This window comes from Lycorma delicatula, chromosome 4 (genome assembly GCF_047948215.1).
Source record: "Lycorma delicatula isolate Av1 chromosome 4, ASM4794821v1, whole genome shotgun sequence".
Taxonomy (NCBI): domain Eukaryota; kingdom Metazoa; phylum Arthropoda; class Insecta; order Hemiptera; family Fulgoridae; genus Lycorma; species Lycorma delicatula.
Window position 1 is genome coordinate 42,035,537 of NC_134458.1, and position 27,565 is coordinate 42,063,101.

Below are 27,565 nucleotides of genomic sequence, written 5' to 3' on the forward strand. Positions count from 1 at the left end.
AAAGAATTTAAAGAAAATACTACAGATTAATATACTTTTTACCTATCCTCTTTTGTATGACTATTATGGTTATAGCATGAAGGCTAATTCCCCTCTCCTTGTTTAAACTATTCTAAATTTATTTTATCTAATTTTAAAGAGGTTTGAAATGTTACTGTTATATTTCTGTCAATATTTATGACAAACTATTTATCTAAAACTGTTCAACTGTCTTCAAACTGTTTATCTACATGTTTTACAAGTCAGTTATAATGTATGTTAAAGTGAGAACTCAATTAAAAGCATTTAATCAAATCAGATTAGATGAATCAAATTAAATGCTTATTTTTGTTAAAATTATTACATTAATGGTTTTCAGAAATCAGAATATAAATATGAATAATCTTTTTTGTAAAATTCAGATGAGTCAGATTATTGTAGAAAGTAAGTAAGAAAGAGACTTTGACTCATTAGATACTACTGACACTAAATAAGTTTATATGAATATATCATTTTAATTATTATTTTCTTAGAAAATGTAATTTTCTTTTCTTATCAAAAGTTTTGTCACAAAGAGAATAAATCAGTAAAGTATCATCAATTTATTTTTATTTCAATCTAGTTCTGTTTCACTTTGTTTTAAAAAATTACATTTGGATATCAGTGTGTATTCGAGATTTAAGAAAAAATCAATGGATCTCACTCATAACTGTACTTCCATTATTTATTAAAATCTTGGACATGTTGGAAAATATATTTTTATAAGAAAGATGAGATGGATGAAAAGAAATGAGATAAAATGATAGGTGAAAAATGCCAGATTGTTGCTGGGAATTCATTTGATCTAGAAGCCAGCTGGTATCAGTTAAACTTCTATTGTATGTCAAGAGTTAGGATTATGGTCCTAAAAACATAAGAATACACAGATAAGAGAGATGGTACTTTTTAAAGTATTACAGAAGATTAAAAAAAAATTTTCTTTATTTACAAAGCAGACCCTATACTAATATAATACAGTATAACAAACAATGCAGTATTTGGTGAAAAACAGAGTTATTTCATAACAGAGTTACAAAGATAGTACAATATTCTGGTATATAGTCAAAAAAGCACAATGATAGCAGGCAAGCTGTTGTTCATGCTAGGTTTATTTTTTTGGTCTTTGTGATTAACAGAGACTGAAGGAGACAGAGTTTTCAAGAGATTGGCTTAATTTTGTAGATATTGTTCTTTTAGAAGTTATTGTTTCATATTAAATCTATTAGTGATTTTCTTCTATGTTAAATATATCTACCTATCAAATACTGATAGTAATAATATTGATCCTTTTGGCATAGTTTTGTTGATAATTCTTCTCCAGTTTTTTTTTTTTTTATACAATTTTAATATCTTAAAAACATAAAGCTTGAATGATTGAAGCCATTATTTAATGAATAGGTTCCCACAATTACTGAAGTCAAAAAATACCAGTTGATTTACTGTTTAGATAAGTAACTATACTGTTGGTATTTACTGACTAATAATGGTTGCATATTTAAAAATACAAAACTGGTGACTTAAAAAAAAACACAATAATTATATTTCTTGAGTAATCTCTACAATTTTCATTTTGTTTCAGGTGATGGAGCATGTTTTTTCCCAACAGAGCTTCAGGGTGAATTTATTATGCAATCAATTTATATGGCAGATTCACAAGTACAGTATTCACAAGTAAATATAACAGCAGATGCAATACCAATTTGGGGTCTTTGTCATCGTCGTATTGGAAATAATGTTATATTAATTGACAGGTAAGAAATTCTTCAGACAAGGCAAATATGTTTATTTTTATTCTGCTTTTCTGTCATATTCAGTTACATTTCTTTTACTTTCAGATTGAACTTCTTTTCCAGCAGTTAATCTTTCCATTCATCACTTCTCACAATTGGAATTAAAAATACCTCTTATTATTATTGTTAAAAATAATATGTATTTTTCCATTACTTTCTGCCACACAGTATTAAAAAACTAATTAGCTTTAAAAGCTTTTGTTGTTCAGGCTGACGTTATCAACCATCATTTATTTGGAACTTTCAAAACTATTGAAAGCACTCCTGCCCCCTTTCAGGAATCATTTCTTAGTCTCTTCTTGCCACTGATAACTGTCTATTACAGTAACATTTATGGAATGGTTATTTGCATTTCAAAAGTGTGAAAATTGTCTTACCATCTATAAGCTACTTAATTCCTACAAGGAAAATGAAATGATTTTAAATATTTAAAAGCATATTTAAACTATTTATTTTCTAAGTATAAAAGAATATCCTCCAGATTATTTTTTCAGAGCTGTTATAAGGCCTTCATCAGTGGTATTGCTGTTGTTTATGGCATCCACCTTGAAGTAGTTCAAAAACCTCTTTAATATCTGGTTTAGCAGTACAGTGGCCTGTGTTATGTTTGTTCATTTAATATATATATATTTTTTTAAATTGAATAGTTTGAAAATTTCATTTTTTTAGCATCTCCATATTGTTTGAGAAATGTTGGGAAGAACTGTGGATAAGGGAATCAGTTGTCTGTTTTTATAATATTTTTAAATTGTGCTTGTTGTATAACTTAGATGTGGTGAGGTCTAAGAAATTAGGTCACTTTTTACGTTCATACTATGCAATGTGGTGTAAATTTTTGTTGATGAATGTTAGAAATAATAGTGTGTTACTTTGAATAGATCTTTGAAATTACTATCATAAATTGAAACATATTTCCTTGGATTTAAAATTTTGTTATTTAAAAATTCCTTTTTAAATATATTTTTGTCTTTTGTTCTATATGTTTTGAATGTCATCAAAACCCAGAATATTAAGCAATAATTTGTAATTACAGTTGAAACTAAAGGCGGTTTTTTATTCTGTGTAATTATACCACTATTGCAGATCGTTTGACGCATATTGTTCATTACAGTTTTACATCTTGTAATTTTAAACTGAGATTCAATAATCAGTGGAATTCATTGTTTAACCAGTTGGCTACCATAGAGCTACTTGCGTTTGAAGAAGTTTCAGTCACTTTTATTTATAGTGTGTCTTAACTTGTTATGAACAACTTTTTAATGTGATGTTGCTGATTAGAAAGCTTTGCTGAAAATCATCTTAGGTATTGATTAAGTAACAATATTTACAGTACTGAGTGAAGTTGAGATTTAAAAAATTATCTGACTTTCTACTCATCTTCCTAGTATTACTTTTAAATAAAAACTTATTCACAGAATACTAATTTCTGGTTGGTTAGCAGAAACTAGCCTAGTTTCTTTGCATTTTTGTGAAAAAATCCATGTAACTTAGTCTTCTGTATTAAATAACTCTTGTCCCAGAGTAAAGCAATAAAGCATTAAAATTATAAGTACAATAAAAATTGTAACTTTATTGTAAACTACTTTAAATTACTGTTTTCTTTGTTTGTTTTAACTATTTGTTTTCATTTTTCAGTTTCAATGGAGCAAACTGCATTAGATGTTTTCAATTAACCCTAAAGTCCAGAAATGTTTTGCAAGTTAAAACAGAAGGACTGGACAAATGTTACACATCTGAAGATGTAGCAGAAGCTACATGTCCACAAGAGAACAACTCAGATTCAGACAGCTTAAAAGAAATACTGCTATACAGTAAGATTTTATTATATTTTTAATTATTTAGTGTTTTAATCCAAGTTTTAGATTTTCTGATTTATGAAAATTTAATTTTAGGTTATATTTATTTTATGTACAGTAGTTACATGTATTAAACAAATTTTTAATTTTGCCCAACTGCTACTCAATGTCATAACACTTCTCTTGTAAATTTCTTGCCTACATTGCTTCCATTATATCATCTAACCATTTTTAAAATTTTGTCTTACCCTCTCTAGGATGCCCATCCCAAAACACTCTTAAGGTACTCTCTCGTCTATAAAACACTCTCTCTTCTGTACTCTCCATGTCTCCAAACAAATTGCTTCTTTGTATATTTTTTTTATTCCTGACTCCTCAGCTTTAACCTTTTGCAGCTTCTTCTTATTAATATATCTCTGTCATCCTCAATTTTTATTTGTTTTACTTACAACTGTACGTCTACCTTGTAAAGCATAACACTGTTCGATATTTGTAGATTTTTTCTTTATTTTATATCTTTCCCATTAAACAATTCAGTGTTCCAGTGATTATTCCTGTTTAAGATTGAAAATATTTTTTACATTTTTATTGAAAATGTTGGGCCAGAGTCAAGCTCTTTGGTCTTTTGTTTTTATATTGAACTTAAAATTATTCACTTTCAATTTTTTATAAACACATTAGAAATACATTTTTCGTAGTATTACATAAGTTATGTGTTTTTCTAATAATTTATTTTGTCTATAATTTATATATTTTTACATTTTTTTATTCTAGTAGGTTATATAAACAATTATTAAACAATTTTATAAAAGAAACATGCTACTTCTGTGGCATAACAGGGATTATGATTTTTTCTTTCTATAGATGTGATCCATAATCTTGACTGTGAAATCAATTTTTAGAGGAAAAGTTGATTCTGGAATTTCATTTTTAAAGTTTCCTTTGGTTTTACTAAAAATTACTCCTAAATTCATATATTTATCTTCTTTCTCATAATTTTACCATTCAGAAGGTTTTGCCAGTTATTGTTACCTACTATTATATCAAATCTACTCATATTTTTCATGTAAATTCATATCTACTCATGTAAATTTTCAAACTTTAAACCAGATTTCTGTTTAACTCCTCCAAAGAAAATTTATATGATTTTATATGTCTTTATATATATATATATATATTAATTTCCTACCTATGGCCACAGCTTATAATTTCTTCCATTCCTCTATACTTTTTATTATTTAACTAAACAAATTTAGTGTATGTATTACATAGCAATATGGTAGTGTTCCTATTTTTATTTTTAGTTAGTTTTTTGTTAGAAAAGTATTCAAAAGTCTTTATGCATCTGTTTTTTTTTTGTATTGGGCAATAATGCATACCTTTATTATATTGTTTATGATTACTTTATACTTATTAAATGGATTAATCTTTTATGTACAGTTTTTATTCAATCTATATTATAGTGATTTTTATCTTTTGTCCTAGTAAACTGGAATCATTATTCATTGTGTCCCACAATGAATAATTTGTACCACTACCATTTTCACAAAGTCATCAGTTCATTCTCCTGTACTGTATATCCATTATTAATATATAATTGAAGATAGTTCAGTTAATCCTTCCATTCCTTCCTCCTTTAAACATTTATAAAATTGTGTGGGAATCTACTCCAGACAATTTTTTATTTTTCATTTCTATATTTGCTTTCTGTTATTCATATATTAATATCAGTGGTTTGTAATCCTTTTCATCTACTTCCCATTCCTTTTCTATGTTAAGTTTTACAGATTTCTTTCTTGTCATATACAATTCCTCTACATACTCCTTTGATCTTTCTCTTTTTCCTCTTCATGTAGCATTTTACCATCCTTAAAAATGTCTCTCATTTACTATCCCCTTTCCATTTATCCTCGTAATGCTCTTTACCTTCCTATACATCATATTGTACTGCCCTTTTCTAGTTCTTCAATATCATTGCATTCTTCCTTCTACAACCTTTCCATAGTTTTTTGTGTTTTCTTCCTTAACTCACTGTTTTATTTGCAATAGATTGCTGTTTTATATTCTCTTGTCTTATTCTTATACAACCTTTTTTCTTTCAATTTCTTTAGCATTTCTGTTGTTACACATAGTTTCTTGGTTTCTTCGCTTTATTTCCCTATAATAGCTTTCTTCTGCTAATTTTACTACAGCATTTTTTTATTCACATCCAAGTCTCCTCACTGTTCTTATTTTTCTTTTTGCTCTCTTTAATTCGCTTAGCTAGTTTTCCCCTTTGTTACCTCATCCAATTTCTTCAGTTTTTCTTTGTCTATTTTTTAACTACCCTTGCTTCTCTACTTTCTTTAAAGCTATTCTCATTTCCATTATAAATAGTACATGAACACTGTTGATATCTGCACCTGGTAATCCATTGGCTTTCTCAACAGCATTCGGATACCTTTCATCTATTAAGAAATGGTCTTTCTGATGGTCTACTTTGCCTCCAAGGGATACCCATGTATATTCTTTCATTTTATGGATTTTGAATCAAGTGTTGGTTATAAATAATTTTTGTCTTGGAAAAATTTACTAATTTACTAATCTCTTTCCCCTTCCATTCCTTACCCCTGAGCCAAATTTTTCTACCACACTTTCCTCTTTATATTCTCTGACCACTCCATTCCAGTCTCACAGCAATTTTTTTCTGAATTTGTTACATCTCCAATATCCCATACATGTCTTTAATATCTTCTTCATAATTCGATGTTTGCATATATACTTGTACTATTACTAAATCTTTTGGTAATATCCCAATCCTTAACAATATTAATATAACATTTATATAATATACTTTCTGCATTGTTTTGCTACTTCATTCCTCATAATTATCGCCACCCTATTTGTTCCTTTCTTTCTCCCAGAATGGAGTACATTAACTAACCACTTTTCATTTCACCCTGTCCTTCCTATCTTATTACATTAGTCCAAATATATCCATTTTATCTTATTTATTGCTTCTACTCTAAAACAAAACCACGACATTCCAAGCTCCTACATGCAATTGGTCCTTTAACTTCTTTTGTTTTTTCTCCCAGAGATCTAAATGAGAAGCTATCTGGATGATGATAATGATTAATTAACTATCAAAATGCACTTTTAGTTTAAAATTTTTTTCTGTATATGGTTTTTGTGAGTTTTCTCTTTTTTATTTTATTGTGATTACATTTTAGTGATGCTCTCTCTTCGAATTTAATATTGTTTTTTTTTTCTAGAAACAAAAGAACTGGGTGGTGAAGAAATCAGAAAAGAATATTGTCCGATTCATGGGAAATTTTCATTTACATATAATATAAATGATGGATCAGAAAATAAAATAGAGTGTGATAATCAAGTATCTCAAATAGAAACATGTAGTTCTCCTTTGCCGACTTCATCCTTAAATCTTCATTTTAGAAGCTGTTCTTTTAGTGATCATGGTATGAAATAATTACTGGTATTAAAAGCATGTATATTTAAAAAATCAAGTGCATTCACAGTTACACTACCAACCTATTGTCTAGTGTGTTTTACTTAATGAAAATCATCTATGAATACCTTACAATAGCATGCTTAATTTAAAACTTACTAATTCATATAACAAGCTTTTCAAATCCATGGGTTCATCATCATTTACCATAATACAAGATAATCCATTACTACCATGATGTATTGCAACTAATGATGAATACATAGATTGAATAAGCTTACCTATAAATCAAGTTTTATATTTATTAAGCTTGCTACTTTTGAATGTTGGTAGGTGGTTTTTTTTTTATTAATCATATATGTATTAAAAAATGCTCAATGTCTTTTTTCTCCACAAACGTAAGATGAAATGGATGAAAAGTGACAAAAGTTATTTATTAACAAACATAAGTCATTTTTAATGTTTTTATTATTTATCTGACAGTTATAGGATTGAAAGGGTTTGAGTGTTTATTTATAACTGAAGTTGATGTTGTTGATCTACATTCATGTCTACATTAAGTGCATTTAACATTTATATGAAGTGGTTTATTTTATTCAAATCATTATTGAAACAAATGGAGTTAAAAATTATATGTTCATTCCTTAAAACACTTTTATGAGTTATTTCAACCAGAATCCACTTAAGTGCTTCCTTTCTAGTTTAACCCTAAATTTTTCAAGTATTATAGGATTAAATCTTTAATTAAACTTTGATCAGTTTTTATTTATATTTCTATTATTTGTTTTTAGTGAATATTGTTTCAGTGAATTAATTATCTTGTTGATGTTATATGTTGTTGTGATCTTGTTATCTTGATGTAAAATTTAGTAAATCTTTATTTGCTGTTTTTTCTGTATTATTAATTTTAACTTTAAATACATAATTTCAATATATTTTTCATTGGTTTAAAAAAAATTCCAACTCCAGTTCTAACTATAATTTTGACATGGATTTATTTATTTAATTCTGCTTGGCAAAGGATAGTTCTTTTATTTATGGTGCATAGTAATTAGAACTCCTTGATATGATATCTGTTACACATAGATCTAAAAAACAATTTGTGTCATATAAATATTTTAGAAGAGGGTTATGTATTCAATAGTGTGTAAAATAAAATCAAGTAGTTCCAATTATTGTAAAAAAAAAACACAAGAGAGAAAACCTTCAATATAGAAAGGGATGGGATGAGGATGTACTCTCTCTACACTGTTATTTGTATAAGAGACAATAAAAGATTTTAGAAAATATAATAATGATGATTTTCAGATAATACATTTTACGAAGTAAAGAAAAATTTAATACAGTAACTATCCAAAATCAGAAATTTAAGATAAAGATTCACTGGTGATACTGATCATTCAGCTGTAATTTAAAATGGATTAAAAGATATGGATAGGAAAGAAATCATACTTGAAAATAAATAAAATGTAGTTATGGAATTTTACAGATAAGAAGAAAACAGTGTATTAAATATTAATATAAGTAAAATATTGTATACCAGAAGTTGATAATTTTACTAATTAGGTCTTAAAATTTTAAAGGATGGTTGTGTAAGGAAATTATTAAAAGTTGGTTAGCTCAAGGAAGGAGAAACCTTAGGCCAGAAAAAGATAAGAGTGGGGGGTGGTCAGAAAAGATAATATCAAACACAGGTGTTGGAATTTGAGAGAAATTTTTTAAAATGTATTTGTACAGAATTTACTTCTTTATGATCTCAGAGTATGGACAATAGGAAAGGAAGAGCAGCTGTTAAATAGGCTTTTGAAATGTGATGTTATTAAAGTATGTTAAGAATTAAATGGATTGACAAAGTTTGAAATTGGTTTTAAGACGAATGAGAGAAAAAAGAAGTCTGTAGGAAATTCTTGCTTGAAGGAATACTATGAGTAGATTGGTAAGTCATACATTAAGGCACCCAGGGTTAATTAGTCATACATAAAACAAGCAATTAAAAGTTTGGCATGGAACTAATGTATTAAAATGTAAGAGAAAACACAGAGCAGAAGGGATTGGAGGTATAGATCAAATTAGTCAAGTGACTGATAAAATAAAAAAGAAAGTATTCTGGGTACAGTAAAAGAATTTATTTTCATTTACATCATATGTTATTAGAATCAGGAGAATCATCCAGCAGTAAAATTTTCTTTTCACCTAAGCTTCAAAAATCTAGGAAAACTTGTCAAGACAAAAATAAATTAATACGAGTAATAATAGTTTGCAAAAACTGTACATGTTTATTTTTTTTAATTTTTAGATATTACGTTTGTCTGTCTGGGAGATTGGCAGGGACCAGGAAACCAAAGATATTTAGCGTTACATGATACAAGAATAACATCTCAGAATCGCCCTCAATATCGATGTGCAGTAAGTTATAAATTTTCTCACTTTTATTGCTTGTCAGCAATAACATTTTAATTAGTATTGTATTATTTGTTCTAACAAATAATATACTAATAACTATGTACTAATAACCTCTGTGGCAACCACAGGGGTTTCCACTTCACTAACATACATGCAAGAGAGGCTCCAACTTTCATTCAGACAATTCTGGGTTTGAATCCAGTCAGGATTGGAATTTTTCATATGCTAGAAAATTCATTTCTTATTAAAAAAAAAGTATTAGATAGTTGTAATTGGATTTAGCTCTGCAGTTATCAAAGGGAAAATAAATAAATCAATCTATAAGTAATAGTTAATTATTACTCATGTCTGGACTCAGGAATTAGTATCCTCATTTGTAAAGAAGTATATCAAAATAATATACTGTGTTAATTAGATTTAAAACTATACATGGAAAGTTTAATACAGTAAGAACATGTTATAACAACAAATCTATTTTAACCATTTTTATATGCATTGTCAATTTAAAAAAAGAATATTTTAGTTTATTTGTCCTTACAAGAAGTTTTAATTACTGAACTAGCTCTTACGCAACTACTGGTTTAACAGAAAATGCATGACACATTTTCAGAAACCATTCAATAAATTTAGATTAAAATTATTAAGTATTAAACAACTTGCTTCAAAATATTGGAATCTTTGGTTCTTTAGGGCCTCTTGAAGGTAATTTATCAAATTAGAAGAACTTTCTTCATTGGAGTTACCATTAATGAAGTTAATGGCATCCCTGTCAATATAAACATGCTACCAGAAACTTTTGTAGTAGAAGGTCCTACTAATTAAGTTTATGTTTACATTAACATGTTTTTATGAAAAAATATGTTACAGTATTTTGATGAAAGTGAATTCTTAATATTTAATAATGTAAAAATGTTGTGATGCTATTCAACAGATTTTAAATTTAAAAAGTGGATGAATCAAAAAAACCATTTAGTAATTGAATGATCTCATACGCTGAGAGATTTTTTCCATCCTTTGATTATTTTGATCTTTTAATTATAAATTCAGATGTATTATTATTCTAGTAATAAATATTTTGTAAAAAAAACACCATATCTAATTATAAACTGAAAGTTTAAAACTTTTTTTTTTTTTTAATAAATTGGGATTAATATTTAAAGTAGTTAACACAACAATTTAAACTGTCATTTTATATTGTAACAGTTTAATTATAATATCCTCTTCATAGATTGTACATTAATTTCAAAATAAAACCTCAGACTTAAGAATGTTTAGCTAAAATCTCAGATCTGAGAATTTTTTTGTTTCAGACACTTTTGAGGTTAAAGTGTATTATGTGATAAATAATATATAAAAATGCTTATTATCAGCTGAATAGATTTAACATGAAAAAAGTACTCAGTTTTTGCTGTTTTTTCTTTTTATATTATTGGACACTTTGTAGTTCATTCTTTATACGATTTACAAAAAATATAAATCCAAGAAATAATATATTAAAAGTTTTAAACATGACTGAGAAAAATGTATTGGTTATGTTCTTTCTGTCATAAATGATAAAATAATTACTCAATATTTTTTTTAAGTGGGAAATTTGTTTAGCATTATTTATTAAAATATATTATTGTAAACAGGAGTAGTGAAAACACAAATAACAATTCTAATGAAATGTGATTGGGAGAATACAAAATATATGAGAAAAGTAATGAGACTGACTGTTTACTTACCAAAGTTTTTATTTTTTTTTTAAACAACAATATTATCCCCTTCAAAGTAGTTCCCTTGGGCAGCTACACACCGGCGGAGTCGTTGTTCCCACTCCTAGTAGCAGCACTGGAAGGCTTCAACTGGTAGGGCTTTTAACTGGTCGGTCACAGTCTTTTGAATGTTCTCCAGAGTTCCAAAATGACGTCCTTTTAAGATGTGTTTCAATTTCGAGATAAGGAAAAAGTCACAAGGACTCAAATCAGGTGAATAGCAGGGTTGAGGAACCATAGGAGTGCATTTTGAAGTCAAAAATTCCATGATGGAAATGGCCGTGTGACACGGGGCATTGTCATGATGAAGCATCCACTTGTCTGCAATGTCTGGTTTCACGCAATCACTCTTTTTCTGAGCCTTTCAAGGACACCTTTGTAAAACACTTGGTTGACAGTTGTCCTGGAGGAACAAATTCTTTATGCACGATACCCCTACTGTCAAAAAAGCAAATCAGCATGGTTTTGATCTTTGATTTGCTAATTCGACTTTTTTCGGTCGAGGAGATGACAGTGTGCCACTCTTCACTTTGCCGCTTTGTTTTAGGATCGTACTCAAATATCCAGGATTCATCATCTGTGATCACACGATTGAAGAATTCTTGGTCATTGTCAATCCTCTCAAGATCAACACACACGTTTCTTCGATTGTCCTTCTGTTCCGTTGTGAGGTTTTTTGGCACCAATTTCGCACAAACCTTTCGCATGTCCAAATTGTCTGTCAATTTGATGTACGGTGAAAGTGTTTAAATTTAACTGTTCGCTCATCTTCCTTATTGTTAAACGACGATCTGATCTCACAAGAACCCTCACATGCTCAACGTTTTCGTCAGATTTTGAAGTTGAAGGTCTCCATGAGCAAGGTTGATCTTCAACGTGTTCTTGGCCTTCCAAAAATGATTTGTGCCAGCGAAAAACTTGTGCTCTTGATAAACAATGTTCCCCATAGGTCTGTTTCAACTTTTCATAGGTCACACTCGCAGATTTCCCTAGTTTAGCACAAAACTTGTTAGCATAATGTTGTTCTAAATTCCGATGCTCCATTTTCGTAACATACAACAAAAACACAACTTCACTGATACCACTGTCAAAAATGATGTGTTGGCTGAACGGAGTTGAAACCCGTACTGAGCATGTGGAAGGGATGAACAAACCGGTCTAGCACAGACCAGTAGACACAGCGTTGCCAGATCGCTCACAGTGTTACCAATCTCATTACTTTTCTCACCTTGTAGATGCAATAAATTTTTTCTCTATTATTTTAAAAACATTTGATATTTTAATTATATTCATATGTTGAAATCATCAGAGACAGTACACTGTATTACTCTCTACACTATTATAAATATTTACTTAACGTAAAAGAAAAAACAGTAAAAAATTATTAAGATTAATTATATATTTTACTTTATAAACTGGAAATTTTAGTTTATTTGTTAGCTCAGTATTAATAGATTACAATAATTTAGATAAAAAAATTATAATTATCTTTGTTCTTTGCCTATAAATTGTTCATTCAGCTTTCTTTATGGTGTGGGAGAAGCGGATTATATTAATGAAACCTTTCTTTTTAATGAAAAAATGAATGTTTAATAGTTTACTTTTGGAATTTTAAAAATGATTAATTTAGTGTTTTTCTTTTTTTTATTTAAAGATGTACAACACCGATCCAGCAACTGGCAACATTAACATTGCATTTTCTAGTGATTCAACATGTTCTACTAATCTTGTAAATTCAACATCAGGTTATGAAACATTAGTTTTAAAATCTTTACCAGAACCTTCATGGCCTCCAAAAGTTGCTGCATCTTTAAGCAGGTAATGGAATTTTGGATTTGGCTTTTGTGTTTTACGTATTAAATTTCTTTTTTATATTCTTGAAACCAGTGTTTGTTAGTGTTATATTTAGAAATAAAATAAAGTGATGAATTTGCTGAATGATTGCAACTAAAACAATTATATGGAAACTATTATTTAAAATTTTAAATCATTTGTTTCACCATGTTTAATAAGGTCATTGCAGTTTTCTAGCAAACAACCATTTTTAAAACAGTTGTGTTAAATGTTTTTTTTATTAAAAAAGTTGTATTTTATCAATTTAATTTTTATAAAAATAATTGAATTTCATTACTGTAGCTTTTATTCAAACAATTGTTTTTCATAATTTTATCTAGGCTTAAGGGTTTAATTTCATTCTTAGTTTCATTGCTCTTCTACCTTTTAACAAACATAATGTTTATTTGTTGCATTATATAATGTATAAACATTGTAAAGTGCATAATATTACACTGTTGAATGCCAATCATTAAATGTTGCCCTGAATTCAAGATGGAAGACCATAGAACTACAACAGTGGCTTTTCAGAAGAGTAATACTGTACGTTTTTGTTACTAGTTTTAACCACTTCAACTCCTTGTGAAACATTGATCATGAAGTCAGGTGCCTAAGCCAGCCTCATTTCTATGTCTTTCCTTGGAGTATAGTCTTTTACTCTAGGTTCTAGGTATAACATTTTAAAAAAAAATTAATTAATTCCTAGAAATTTCATTAATTATATTAAGAATGTATTAGAATGAGGGTAATTACAAAACAGTGGATTAAGTTAATTTGATAAAAAAGTAATTTAATTAAATTATTGTGTATAGTTTAATAATTACTGCAATTAACATTTAAAAATTATTTATGTTTTCTCTTTAGATTTCCTCAATGGACTCAGGGTAATTGGGAGCACATGTCTATTGATGGAAACACAATTACGTATAGAGATCATTCAAGGTATCAAACTTTAAAAATTAGAAGTGTGGGACCTGAAAATGCTTCTGGTGAAAGGTTTCCTATATATATTCGTGACGAGTGGTAAGCATAATTATTTGTCACTTACTTTTTAAAAGATAGATTTGTATGATACTGTTAATATAATGCTTATATATTTTTTTTAAGTAAGGTATTGACTTATTTACTTGGCTAAATAATAAAAGTGTTACGCGTTTGGCATGAAATAATTTCATCTGATAGTTCATGTTGTGTTATGTATTAAGAAAATTTATGAAAGTAATATATTGAATAGTTTTTGATAGAAAAATAATATCAAAATTTAATTATTTAATTTTCATAAAAATACCCAAGATTATTTTTTAAAACAAGTTTTTAATAAATTGTTCCAATTTAATGTTTTCATACAGTTAGCAATCTGATTCAAACGATAGATGTACATGTATCAGTGTCAAAAAATCAGATCATTATCATTTACATTATTGTTATTATAATCTTCTCAACTTTTTATCTTTTATTAGTTTACCAATGTTTACATGCTAATGAAGAACTGTGGTAATGTTTTCACTTTTAGCAATGTAGTTCTAATGCTGAGACGTTTAATTTTTAATTTCATTTAGAGACCTGAGTGAGAAGATTGCATAGTACTGGTCAAGCTTCTTTATCTTCTTTTGATACAAATGCTATGATAGAGATAAAACCTTGGTAAACAAAGCATGCTTCATTTAATGTGAAATGATGTAAAATTTATCAACAATAACATACGGAAATAATATAGCTTATCAGTCACATAATTAATTAGGGTATGAATATCAACATACACAAAATAATGAGATAGGGCTTCACATCAATATCTTAATCAAATCACGAAATTTAATAATTTATAAACAAAAATTTATGCAATGTTCCGTTTATTTACAGTAATTTTGTTTAATTTTTTTTCTGTGAGTCAACTACTTTTTCCATCTTAGCCAAAATTTTCAACTTTTCTTTTTAGTATAAACCAAATTAAATATATTTAAAAGTAAATTGAATATAAAAAATCAAAATTACAACAAATTTATTAAAAATATCAAACCTAAACAAATTTGATAATTACAATACATTCAAATTTTCATCTCAACATTTTCAATTGCTCTTGCAGTCATCTTCAGTAACTGTTGCTACTGTTATCCTGTCAGCTGATGTTTTGCTAGTAGTTTTTTGAGTTAGGCAAACTTATGTTTAGAATTTTATTGAAATGTTTGTTGGATATGAGTAGTCTCTGGTCATTTAGTATGTTATTGTTATATGTATTTCATAATATTTGAGTGTTAAAATGTATTTGTATTGAACATCAAGGATTTCTCATGTATAAGATGATGGTAAATCTTGACTTTTTGCTATGGAGGGCTGTTAAGTGTTCATTGTATCTTTGTTTAAAGTTCCAATTGTATCCAATTATTTTTTAAATCTGAGTTATTTTCTCTAAGTCTTTACATCTGTTAATGAGATGTATTTTAATTTTATTTGCATTTATTTTGTTTGGGAATGTGTTGTTTTATCCGTTTGTGTCTGCTAGGTGTATTTTAGAATTCTTCTTGTGGTCTTAAGGTGATATGAGTGTATATGATTGAGTAGTTAGATATTTTGCTTCTAAAAGAAAATAGTATATATGAGGTTGGGAATGAGATTCTATAATTGTTGGTCTTTTATTTATTTTAAAGTGTTTTGTTGATTGCTTTTTGTCACAAATCATTTGCATAATTTGCTGGATTTCTCTGCTACATTCTGTTGTACACTTGTCTTTTAATCAGCACTATATCTATAATAGGCAGTATTCTAAAATAACTGCTTTATATATTCTAATCTTTTTCTTTCCTAACAGTTTTTCCTCTTTACATTAATTTCTATCAATTTAACTTATTCAGGTTGAATGATATAATATAATACCCAGTAGTAATGTTCTTCTTATAATAGTTCTATAATTCATCTTAAAAAACCTCTTCATTTTGCACTGTAAGAGTTTACCTGATTTTCTATACCCCCTGTTACATTATATTTGAGAAGTCTCTTTTGTGTTTCTTGTTCACTGTTGTCATTATTTTATTTCCATCAAATGCTGAACTTCAAATATAAACATATATGTAAGTATTTTTCTAAAACAAGAGTGTATTATGGTTAATTGTGACAGCTTCATAAAAGTTCTCATTCTGCAGGCCTGTGTCAATCTCCCCTTTGATTCCTTTATCACTTCAACCTTCCTTTGTTATTTTGCTCCCTATATAATAAAATGTTGCTTCATCCATATCTTTCTATCTTATGTACTATACATTATCTTTCTGTTACATTTTGTTATAATAGTTTTTCTTTTCATTATTTTTAAATTGAATACCTCCCAGTGATAAATTCATACCATTTATTATTTGTAGTTTTAACCTAGTTAACTAGTTTAGGTTGGTAAATTTTTTCATTGGTTTAAAAAAAATAAAAGTAATAAAAAAAGCTTTAGTAATGTTTAATTTAAGTTGAAATTTTAATCTGTTTTTAAATTTATTTGTTTTTTATTACAGCGGTGGAGAATCATACAGTTGTATCTGGTTACAAAAAAGAGGGATGAATGTTCTGGAATTCCAACTGGGTAATTCATTTTAGTACTTAGCACTTATGTTTTAATTGTATATCTTGACTATTAAAAAACTTTGGTTCTTATAAATTTATTTAGCTCAAAAAAAATTATTTAATTTGTGAAATGGTGCAGAGAATCAGAATCGGAGAATCAATGCTCCTGCTAAAAAGGTCTAATAAAAATGTATATGTAATCTTTATATTATTAACAGCTATTTTTTTAATTTTATTATTTTTTTTTGGATTATTTTCCCCATTTTATTGTGTATCCACTAACTTTTGTACTATCTTTATTTTTCCTGTTTAGCCTCTGGTAATTACCTTTCAGATAATACTTCAGAGGATGAATGAGGATGATATGAATGAGTGTAAATGAAGTGTAATGTTGTACAGTCTCAATTTCACCATTCCTGAGATGTGTGGTTAATTGAAACCCAATCACCAAAGGGAGTCGAGTTTGTGGATATACTGTGGTAACACGTATTGAGTACTGCTCTGGGATCTTGGTTAATTTTGATTGGTTTTTTGGTTGTTTTTACTGGTTTGTGTATTATGAAATTGTTGGCAGACTATTATTGGACACGTGTGTGCAATTTTAAGAATTTTGGTTGATGGATTGATTATTTATTGTGATTTTTCTAAAAGCGTTTTATTCTTCCATAAGGAACAGTGTTTAAGAGAACAACATAACCTGGTAGTTTAGTAAGAATTTATCTAAGTTATTTGTATTGTTGAGGCAGGTCAGTGATGTCAGTTGTTTACGTCTAAGAGTTGGACTTATAAAATCTTTGTGAGTAGAAGAAAATTTTCTAAGTGTAAGAGGTGAATTGTAAGCTGGAAATACCTTTTCTTATTACTTCTGAATCCTTTGATCCATACCCGAATCCTTCAGTATCTTGATGAATCCGGACCCCCCATACCCCCCTTCGACATCCCAAAAAATCCAACCTCGGATTTGGGTGGATACATTTTCAGACTCCCCCTGACCCCCTTCGCCCCCAGATACCACATCTCAAAAAGTGACGTCTGGGTACTCAATTTATGCGGAATTGAGTCCTGAACACTTTTGTGAATTCAGAAGTTTCAAAATAACTTTTTGTGAAGAGTTAGGGGCGTTTTTGTGTTTTTGCTGGTACTAGAACATGGAAGAGATACAGGACTTCAGACCAAGGAAGAGCCTGCCTAGGTTGCCTGTTAGAGAGCAAAAGAAGGTTGTACTGCAGCACAAGGAAGAAGGAGGACCCTTTGTTGTGATGAAGCCCGGGGCAACTAGAGTATTAATTAAGTCGCTTAACAGAACTGGGTTGTTGGATAGGCTGATGAAGAGGCATAGGGAGGAGACTGATGATAGAGAGTAGGATCTGGTGAGGCGTGTTCGTATGAACAGCTGTTAGAAGAGATCAAAGTCCAGGTTAAGAAGTTGGCAAAATTAGTAGCTGCGAATGCCAACACGAACTTGGAGATTAAGGAGTACTCTATCTGGCTTACTGTGCTAATGAAAAGGAGAATTGAGTTGAGGGATTCTGGCTATTTGTGTGGAGGTTCTATAAGTTGTGGTGGAGTGGACGCGGCTACCCAGACTGCGCAGATTGAGAGTAGGAGGCTGCTTGGCCAGGTGGAGGAGGGAGTACTGGAAGAGGAGATTCCTCATTTAATGATTAAGAGATGGCCTGCATCGTTTTTTGAGAAGTGCGATGAGAGGAAAAATCGGTTTTTGTCGAATGAGGACATTATTGTTATATTTGATCTCGCCAAAGACTCTAAAACGGAGTATGGGAGGAGGATTTTAGAGCACACTATGTTGTTGAGAAGACTGCTGAGAAGTGGTAAATTGAAGCAAGGCCAAGTGTTGGTGGAAAAGGTCCACACAGAGTTGTTATTGGGTGAGCTTGAAGAAGAAAAGTTGGAAGCCTGCTATACAATAGTCGTAGATACACCTGTGGGTGAAAGATTGGTGGCTGAAGACCTATATTGGGCGATAAAGAAGATCACTGAGCTTAAATTAAATGTTGTTTATGGGGCTGTAAGTAACAGTACTGGTTGGCTTTGTAAAAAGGTTTTGGAGTATGTGGACAGGAGACAAAATGAGAAGAAGGTGATTTTTATGGATGAGAATAAGTCACGAGTGATGGATCTCAAGGGTGAGCAAAAGATCAGAGGTGAGAGTTCTAGTGTAATAGTTTTAAAGGAGGAGGATACCTCTTATTTGGACTTGTTTAAAAAAAGTTAAGAAGGAGGTTAGTATTAGTAAGGAAGAATTGGGTGAAGTGTTATCAATTAAAAAGTGAGGCGGTGAGGCCTTGCATATAAGAGTAAGAGAGACGGTGGACAAGGTTAACGTGGCGCAACAAGTGGTGAAAGAGAAGTTGGCTGGGGTGAATGTTATGAGAGGAATGAGAGGTAAACTGGCATCCATGGTCATTAAGGATCTTTAGCTAGACGTTACTGAGAGAGATATATTGTCGGCTGTGAGGACCGGGATGGAGAATAAGGACATGGACCTGAAGGTTGTGTCCCTTAGAATGGCATACGGTGATATGAGGAATGCAACTGTCATGTTACCGCAGATGGAGGCGGAAAGGCTGGTGCATAAAGGTAGAATTCAGATTTGATGGGGGTTGTGCCGGTTGGCAATGAGTGACTATGAGGTGAGATGTTTTCGTTGCCATGAGGGAGGGCATATAGCTGCCAGATGTGTCAGTCCTGATAGGTCAGGGCTATGTTTCAATTGTTAGGACGCTGGACATAAGGCCAGGGAGTGTAAGAAGAAGCCTATGTGTTTGATGTGTGGTGAAGTTGGGCACAGAATCAGAGGAGTACAATGTGCCAAGAAAAATGGTTAGATTACTATAAGTAAACATGAACAAGAGTTTAGCCTCTCACGATGCCATAATGGAAATTGTGAGGAAGAGAGGTGTGGATCTAGTGGTTGTGTTGGAGCCTTATGTTAGGAAAATGCAGGATGAGAGTTGGCTGCATGATGCTACTTGCAGTATGGCTGTATGTAGTTTCAATACTATTATTCCAATTGTAAGACATGGTGTGCCAGTTTGGAGCACGCGTGGCTAGAGACTGCAGACAATCTAATTTGCAGTGTATACGTGCCCCCAAATGTTGAGTTTGGCGTTTTAGAAGAGACTCTGGATGAATTGAGTAGGCTGAGAAATGCTGTGTGTAAGAATGTATAGTTATATGTGGTGACTTCAATGCTAAGAATGGTGAGTTACCAACCCTAGTCCGGGTAAATGGAGTGTCCTTTGTTTCACCGGGACTTGCGAGGACGGCTAGGTGTTGGTCGGTCCTGAAGGAAGAAGAGACACTTAACGACCACAAGGTGATATATTTTAAAGTTGGTGCCTCGTGATCGCTGGGTGAGGTGAAGTCTGCTAGGAGAGCTATAAGTGAGCAGGGACTGCTGAAAGTAATTGGTCTTATAAATGGAAGAATTGAACATATGGAAGAGATTACTCCAGAGTTCCTCATAAAGGTAGTGGCAAAGGCCTGTGAGGACACTTTGCAGAGGAAGAGGCCCCATAGAAAAGGTGTCTATTGGTGGTCTCTCCAGGTAGCTGTGGCCAGGCTGGAGTGCATACGGGCTTGTAAGAGATTACAGCGTGCTAACTGAAGGGGAAGGGCTTAGGATATTGATGAAGCACAGAGAGTATTTAAGTTAATGAGAAGGTGGGATAAAGGTGAGATAATGAATAGCAAGAGAGAAAAATGGAGAGCTCTATGCAGTTAGATAAAGATGTGTGGGGAGATGCCTTTCGCATTTTTAGTGGAAAGTTTGTACAGATTCAGATTGAGATGCAGACTAGAGTACCCCAGGGTTCAGTGTTGGGGCCAACATTGTAGAATGTAGCCTATGATGGGGTGCTCTGCTTGGATTATCCAGAAGGCGTGTACCCGACTGGTTTTGTCGATGATTTGTCTCTGATTATATCGGCTAAAACAGAGGATGAATTGGTGAGGAAGGGCAATGAAGCTATGCAGATGGTACATGCCTGGTTGGAGGAGAGAGGTTTACATTTGGCCTTAGAGAAGACTCAAATTGTGGTTATGGCAGGAAGGAGGCAGTTGGCTCCAATAAGTTTAGTAGTAGGAGATGTGGAGATTGTGGCAGTAGCCAGGACAAAGTACCTTGGAGCCTGGCTCAATAATATCTTTTCATGTGAGATCTTTTCATGTGGTCGAGGCTGTACAGAAAACTAAACGAACAGTGGCTGTGGTGTGCAGGCTAATGAGCAGGATTGGTAGACCGAGTTTGGCGAAAAGGAGGCTATTGGCATCGGTGGCTTGGTCCGTCGTCATGTATACGGTTCCAGCATGGAAATGAGCATTGAAGAAGAAGAAGGCTCGGAATCAATTGTTAAGCCTTCAGAGGCCCTTGGCTATTGGGATAGTTAGGGCGTATTGTACAGTCTCGACCGAGGCGGCATTGGTGATAGCTGGGATGCCGCTGTGCGATCTTGTAGCAGACAAAATGGTGGAAAGAGAAGAAGAGCAACCGAAGAGTCAGGTGAAAGGGGAAATGTTGGATAAGTGGCAGCAGAGGTGTTCAAGGAGTCAGGTGGGTAACTGGACGAGGAGACTAATGCCGCAGATTAAGCCATGGCTGGTCAGGAAACATGGTGAAGTCAACTATGAATTGACACAATTCTTGACCGGCTATGGCTGTTTATTCGGTTTTTCCCGAATATCATTTTTCTCAAAACTTAATAATTAATTTTTTTCAAACATTTTCTATTATTACGCGTGTTTTTCCATTTAAACTCTAATTGTCTAATAACCTTTCGCAAAACCCATTTTCCAACTGTAAACTCTATTTTGTTCTTTAGCAATTAACTTTTTATAGTAGATTGTTGACCTTACGAAACATGAAATTCATTTATAGTCATCTATAAATAAGAAGTATATTCGTCTAATAACACATTTGTCAAAGTTATCAATTTGTGTTTATTTCATGAACATTTTTTGTTTAGAGTAGAAAATCCACTACCGATGCTGAATTTTTTTTTTCTTTACTCAAGTATTCGCGAACATTACAGCCAGAAACCCCTGTTGCTTCAGAAACCCTTTCTTGAACTTTCGTTATTAAACGTGGACCTTCCATGGCTTCTTTTCTCATAAAAGAATATACATTGTAAATGACTTCACGAGTCTGGTTGTTTAAAACTTTACAACCATCAATTTTCTTTGGATTCCATAACCACAAATGTAAAACTTCTAACGATAAAAACATTGAAACACGTGTGGTATTATTCAAACATGCATGATTTAAATTAATAAATAAAAACAAAAATAATAAACAATATTCCTATCATAAAATAAAAATGAATGAATGTGTGAAAATAAATGAATTATTCTCTTAATAATTTTTACTTAAATGTACACAACGATGTAACAATAACGATTGTGCTTGGTGTTTTCTATGCTACACAGAATACATTTCTTTGTTTTTATTGTTGAATTAAAATGTGTTATTTTGGTGAAGTGATAACTAAATGGATGACTCATACATACATTCAATTTTAAGAAACCAAAAATTTATTGGAAGGAAGCAAGACCAATCCCGATGATTAAATTATTTAGATTATTTCAATTGTTCATAGCTGGCAGCAAGACAGCCATGAATTTATTTACAAAAACATTAATCCATGCAAATTGATGCTTAAAAAAATTTATGTAAGCATCAAAACCATTTGAACATTTTTGATAACCGACTAATGAAGGAATTTATTTTAAAAGTTTTGTAGTACAGTATTAAAAAATTTAGAAATGTGGCACGCATATTATGCATGTACAGTCATTAATTGAAATATATCTAATGTTTTTAACTTTCATTTGTACATTGAGTTGAACTCGATGCTGTCAGTCTAAAAACTGAGCAATCAGTGGCTTCACTCTGACAAATGGCTTCAGCCTGTTACTCTAAGTAGAGGGGAAGCGCCTTAGTAGAACAGCTCCACTGTACAACTATAATGAAACAATTAAAACGTTTTAAACATTATAAAACCCAATTTTTTTTGTCACGTGGTTCATAAGATCAGGCTTTTTCTTTTGTAATGCAAGCTACAGAAAAAAAATCACATTATATTCTTCTTAATTATTATTTTATTTTTTTGTTTTTATAGGTCTTAACCCAAGTGCTGTTTATAACGACACATTATGCTTCGATTCAAATTTTCAATCTAAAGTATGGATTACTCAAGGAAGTAAGTAAATGTAATTTTACTTAAGGAAACTATATTTACCATTCTTTTGTCTGCTTATCAACACTTTGTTTAGATTATTTTGCTGTATGAATAACTATAGATATTAGAAAAAGTAAATTGATGGATAAGTTAAAAAAAGAAGACAGTTAAATCTTATACATACAAGACAGTTTCTTTCACTTAGACTTTTAGTATATCTGATTACATAATATAAAGAGACTTTGTAATTATTTCTCTGAAACTGAGAAGTAGCCATGACAGCTCTTTTTCTTTGTTTAAATAGTATGTCTTCTGTAAATACAATTTGAACTGAAGTTATGCATAATAATACCATAGATCGTTTTTTAGTATTTTGTTATTAATAATTATGAGAAATGTAGCTTTTCAGGTGACAAATGTAAAGCGCTGTTTCATGTAAAGTTATTGGGTGTCTTGTGTAATTTTAAATTGATCATAATTTTTGTAAATTTTATTTTGATGGTTTCTTTCTATCAAAAAACTCTCTTTTTATTTAATTATATTAATGCAATATCAGAATTAAATACATTTTCATTTACATGTAATTTATAATGCCACAAATGGGCAATGGATTATAATGCAAGTATTCAAATAAAATTTGCCACAGTTCAAATGAAACAATCTTCACTAATTACAATGTAAGAATTAATTTCTTGAATTAAGTCATATTATCAGTTACAGAAAGGCAATTCATATCAAATTTGTTATGGCAACATCATGTCATAAAATATTATATGGAATCAAAATTTTATATTTTAAAAAGAATTCTCTTGAATATGATCATGTTTAAAAATATGGAAATTTTCTCCATATAAATGTGACAACAAAGGAAAAAATTCCATAGCTGCAATGGAATAATGTTATATTTATGTAAATAAAATTAAAAAATAGCTAAATAAACTGTTAGAAACTTTTAGAGGGAGATTTGTTGTGTTCAGTCTTTAGTGAATTGAAGTTTTAACTTAAATTGATTAACTTCCATTTGATTCAATATAATTGTTCCTCAAATAGCTACAGACTGTTTAAATTGTGACATGATTTTAATATTTTCATCATTGTTCCCCAGTGATGAGTCTTATGATTGAAAGATCCCATTATTTCAATTAAAACATTGCAGCATAAAAGGATATATATTTTTTGTGATTTATAAATTGGTGTATGCAATTCTGAAATTGTTTATTGATTTCTGATTTTATAACATAAAAATCCTGTTTATTTATTGAGTCAATGATATGAAAAAAAAGTCAAATAAAGTTACGGCCTCATTTATTTAAAAAAAACCTGTAAAGAAAAATATTTTTAATCACTTGGAGAAAAATTTACATCCTGAAAATATTTTTTTTCATGAAATACAAATTCAAAGGTAGTAATTTATTAGATAAATGCATATGCTTGAATTGAATAAGTGCTAGATAAATCTATAGTTAGTTTTTAAAAAATAAATAATAAAATATTTTTGCTATTATTTAGTTAATAATGTATTTTGTTTAAATTCATGATTTTTTTTTTTATTGTTTTTTGAATGTTTTTGTATTTTCTGTTTAGTTCATGATGCATTTTTTGTTTAAATTTAGTTTTGATTAGATAATAATCAATAAATATTTTCATGTTACATAGGATTGGAAAGGCTTCAGGAATCTCCATGTCCTATTACTGGAGAATATACAGGATTTATTCCAGATGCCATGGGCCTGTGTGCAAAACTTTCTTCAGACTGTAAGTCACCAGAAATAATGTATTATACATTGTCAGACTGCGCTCAGAAAGATATATATGAAGGTTTGTACCCTAGATATTTTTTGTAACAGAATTTTCAATTTTTTTTACCTTACTGGACTACATATGAGAAATGTAAAACTGTATTTTTTATTCTGTATCTAACATAATTATGGATAAGAAAAAATAGGAATCAATGTGTTAACTGAGTTCCATTAGTAAAGTCTGTCCTAGTCTTAAACCCTTGCCAGCAATTATTTTCTACAGAATTTTACTAAAACAAAACTTGTGACACTGTATTGAATTTGGGAGTGGCATAAGCTTTGATGACTTAATCATTATATCCTTATAAGACATGTTAACAACCTAATATGTGATTAAATTTTAATAATTCTTGTGATTGTTGCATATTTAAAATAAACTGTGATAATGTTTGCCTAGATTACTATAAATACAAATGTATTGAAATGTTATTATTTTGGCTATGCAGCTGAAGGAATTTTGTTAATATTCCTTCACAACCTTTAATGTTATCTACATCGTATTTTTTACATTTGGTAAGAAAAATACAGTCTATAAACAGATAAATTTTATTTGCATTTTGGTGCCTTGTAAATATTTAAAAACAAGAAAATTTTTAAAATTTACCTCCCTCTTATTTTAAAGAAACGTTTCATGGACTTTACCTATATCTGTGATAGCTTTTTCAGTAAATTAACCATCTTTACATCTGAAAAAGTTTATTTTTAAATTTGGTGTAGTACATTTGATTGTTTTGGTAGACTCATATGGTTTAAGTAGATATTATTGCTGAAGAAACATTTTTGCATATGTGTGTGTATTTATAAAAATAGTAATAAAGTTAGATTTAGATAACTTGTGAATTAAAAAATTAATAATTTTTATTTTGAAGGTAGTGTAAAACTTACTTTACCAGTTACACTAATAGGTTTTGTATTTAATAAAAATGTGCATTCTAGAAAAAGGTTAAAATAACTTAAAATTTGATGATATGGTAGTAAAAGTAAATATAAAAAATTGAAACTTCAGGAAGCTGAACTTTCCGTTTTTAAATACTATATTTGAGTTAGATTACTGTTACCATGTTGATTCCATAATTTATAGTATGATTTATTTTGTTGATCCTTTTAATAGTATTCTTTAACATCAGGCTTGACCTGCATCAGAATTATTCTTTAAAACATATTTAACAACATTGATTTATACCATTAGTTTCTAATAAACCAGGTAGATTCAAAAGGTTCCTTAACTGCTGCCTGTTTAAAATTGTAATCGTGATAGGAAATTTTTTTTTATAAGTTAGCATATACAGCATTCATACTTGTTGCAACATAGTTTCACATGTTTAATAATTTATATTGCAAGAGTTGTATGTGTATTTAGCATGCATGTGATGTTTTGGAGTTCAAATGTTTTATCATAAGATGGAAGTGAAGTTTGTAAAAGAAGGATTGTACTTTAGTGACATTTCTGAAGCATTCACAATATTCTCCTGTAATGGAGCACCAGCTGACTTTTACTTGTTTCCTTTCTTGAATTTATCTCTGAAAGGAAAGCCATATAGAAGAATTAATAATGTCATTGTCACCACAATAAGCAGCTGAAGGAGGTTTCTAGGAATGTTTGCAAAACTTTATGAATATTGTCAAAAGTGTGTAACTGTCAAAGTATAAAACTTTATTGTTCACAGTTTTCAAGCGTATTACACAAACTTCTTAAGTTACTTTGTGTGTTGGTAAAGGCAGTTGAATAAATAAATAATGTAATATTTATATATGTAGTTTATATTTTACGTGTTTAAAAAATCTTAACTGGGGAAGTATGTTTCTTAATATGAGCTAACAAATATTTTTATAGGACAGATCAGAACTAGTAATGAAAGGATTTTTTCTGAACAAATACTATTAATAAAGATGGATTTGATACTGAAGTTAAATTTAGAAATTTAACATATTTACTGAACTATTTGTTTTTATTTACATTTGTGACACAACTAAAAAACAGGTTTAATTCCTGGCATGGAATAATTACAATTTTTTTGATGCCCATAATCACTCAATTAATTCACTGATCAATATCTTTAGTAAATATGTCTCAGTATGCTTTAAATTTATGTTAAAAGTGCTCATAGTTTATTAATTTAAATATTTATACATATAATAGAGCACGAGTAACATAATGAAATATTTTAGTATGATTTTATTCCTTTAGATAATTCAGCATCAATTTAGAAGTTTTCCCCCATACCAAAGATACTTGTCCATATTAAACTGTTTTATTTTAATATTTAATTAAATAGTATATTAAAATGTCTAATGTTGGTTTAACATGATAACTAAGATAGGCAGACTGTTAATGTCTGGATAGATGTCATTAGAAAACTCAAAATTTTTCATCATTATAAAAGGTATTTTTAGAGAAATATGTCCATTGTGTCATCAGTTTTTGTTAATTAGGGTAGATAAAATAAAATCAATACATAAGGGTGTCTATAAATGGTATGTTGCCTCTGTTCTGCATTTTAACCTTTTTGTATTTATTTGTTCCATCATTTACTTCAAGGTCATGTGAATTAACATTGTGGTGATGTCCTAAAATTTCTTTATTTATTTCAGCTTTACTGTATCACTGTAGCTTAAATGTAAAACAGTATTAATGACAAACTTATTCTACAGTTTTGTTGTTCATTGTCACATGTGTATACATCTGCTGGAAAGTTTATTTATAATTTTACTTTTTAGTAATATAATAGTTAACTGATGTTTTCTGTTTTAGATAAACATATTTATTTATCTTGGATAATGAAAACATCTAGTTTTAAAATTCAATTTTTATTTTACTTATAGTAAATTTACAGCTGATTTACAATAGTTAAACTTATTTTATTTAATTTTTGTCATTATTAAGAAAGCATTCATACTATTTTTTATTATTAAATATTTTCAATTACGTTATAAAAAAATTGCAGGCATCAGAGTACGTGGATATAGAAACAAACGAGAAACAG

The 27,565-nt window shown here is 29.9% G+C and overlaps 1 protein-coding gene across 2 annotated transcripts in view; it reads left to right on the forward strand.

The window, feature by feature from the left end:
- The window catches only part of LOC142323319 (uncharacterized), a 154,230-nt gene that overhangs the window by 112,103 nt on the left and 14,562 nt on the right, over nt 1-27,565 (forward strand). For both annotated transcript variants that reach the window (XM_075362800.1, XM_075362799.1), the window contains exons 2-10: nt 1,598-1,769; nt 3,444-3,619; nt 6,859-7,062; nt 9,349-9,458; nt 12,864-13,027; nt 13,907-14,065; nt 16,534-16,601; nt 22,723-22,803; nt 24,439-24,600. In XM_075362800.1, coding sequence (XP_075218915.1) covers nt 1,598-1,769; nt 3,444-3,619; nt 6,859-7,062; nt 9,349-9,458; nt 12,864-13,027; nt 13,907-14,065; nt 16,534-16,601; nt 22,723-22,803; nt 24,439-24,600 — 1,296 coding nt within the window. The remainder of the gene's footprint in view (nt 1-1,597; nt 1,770-3,443; nt 3,620-6,858; nt 7,063-9,348; nt 9,459-12,863; nt 13,028-13,906; nt 14,066-16,533; nt 16,602-22,722; nt 22,804-24,438; nt 24,601-27,565) is intronic.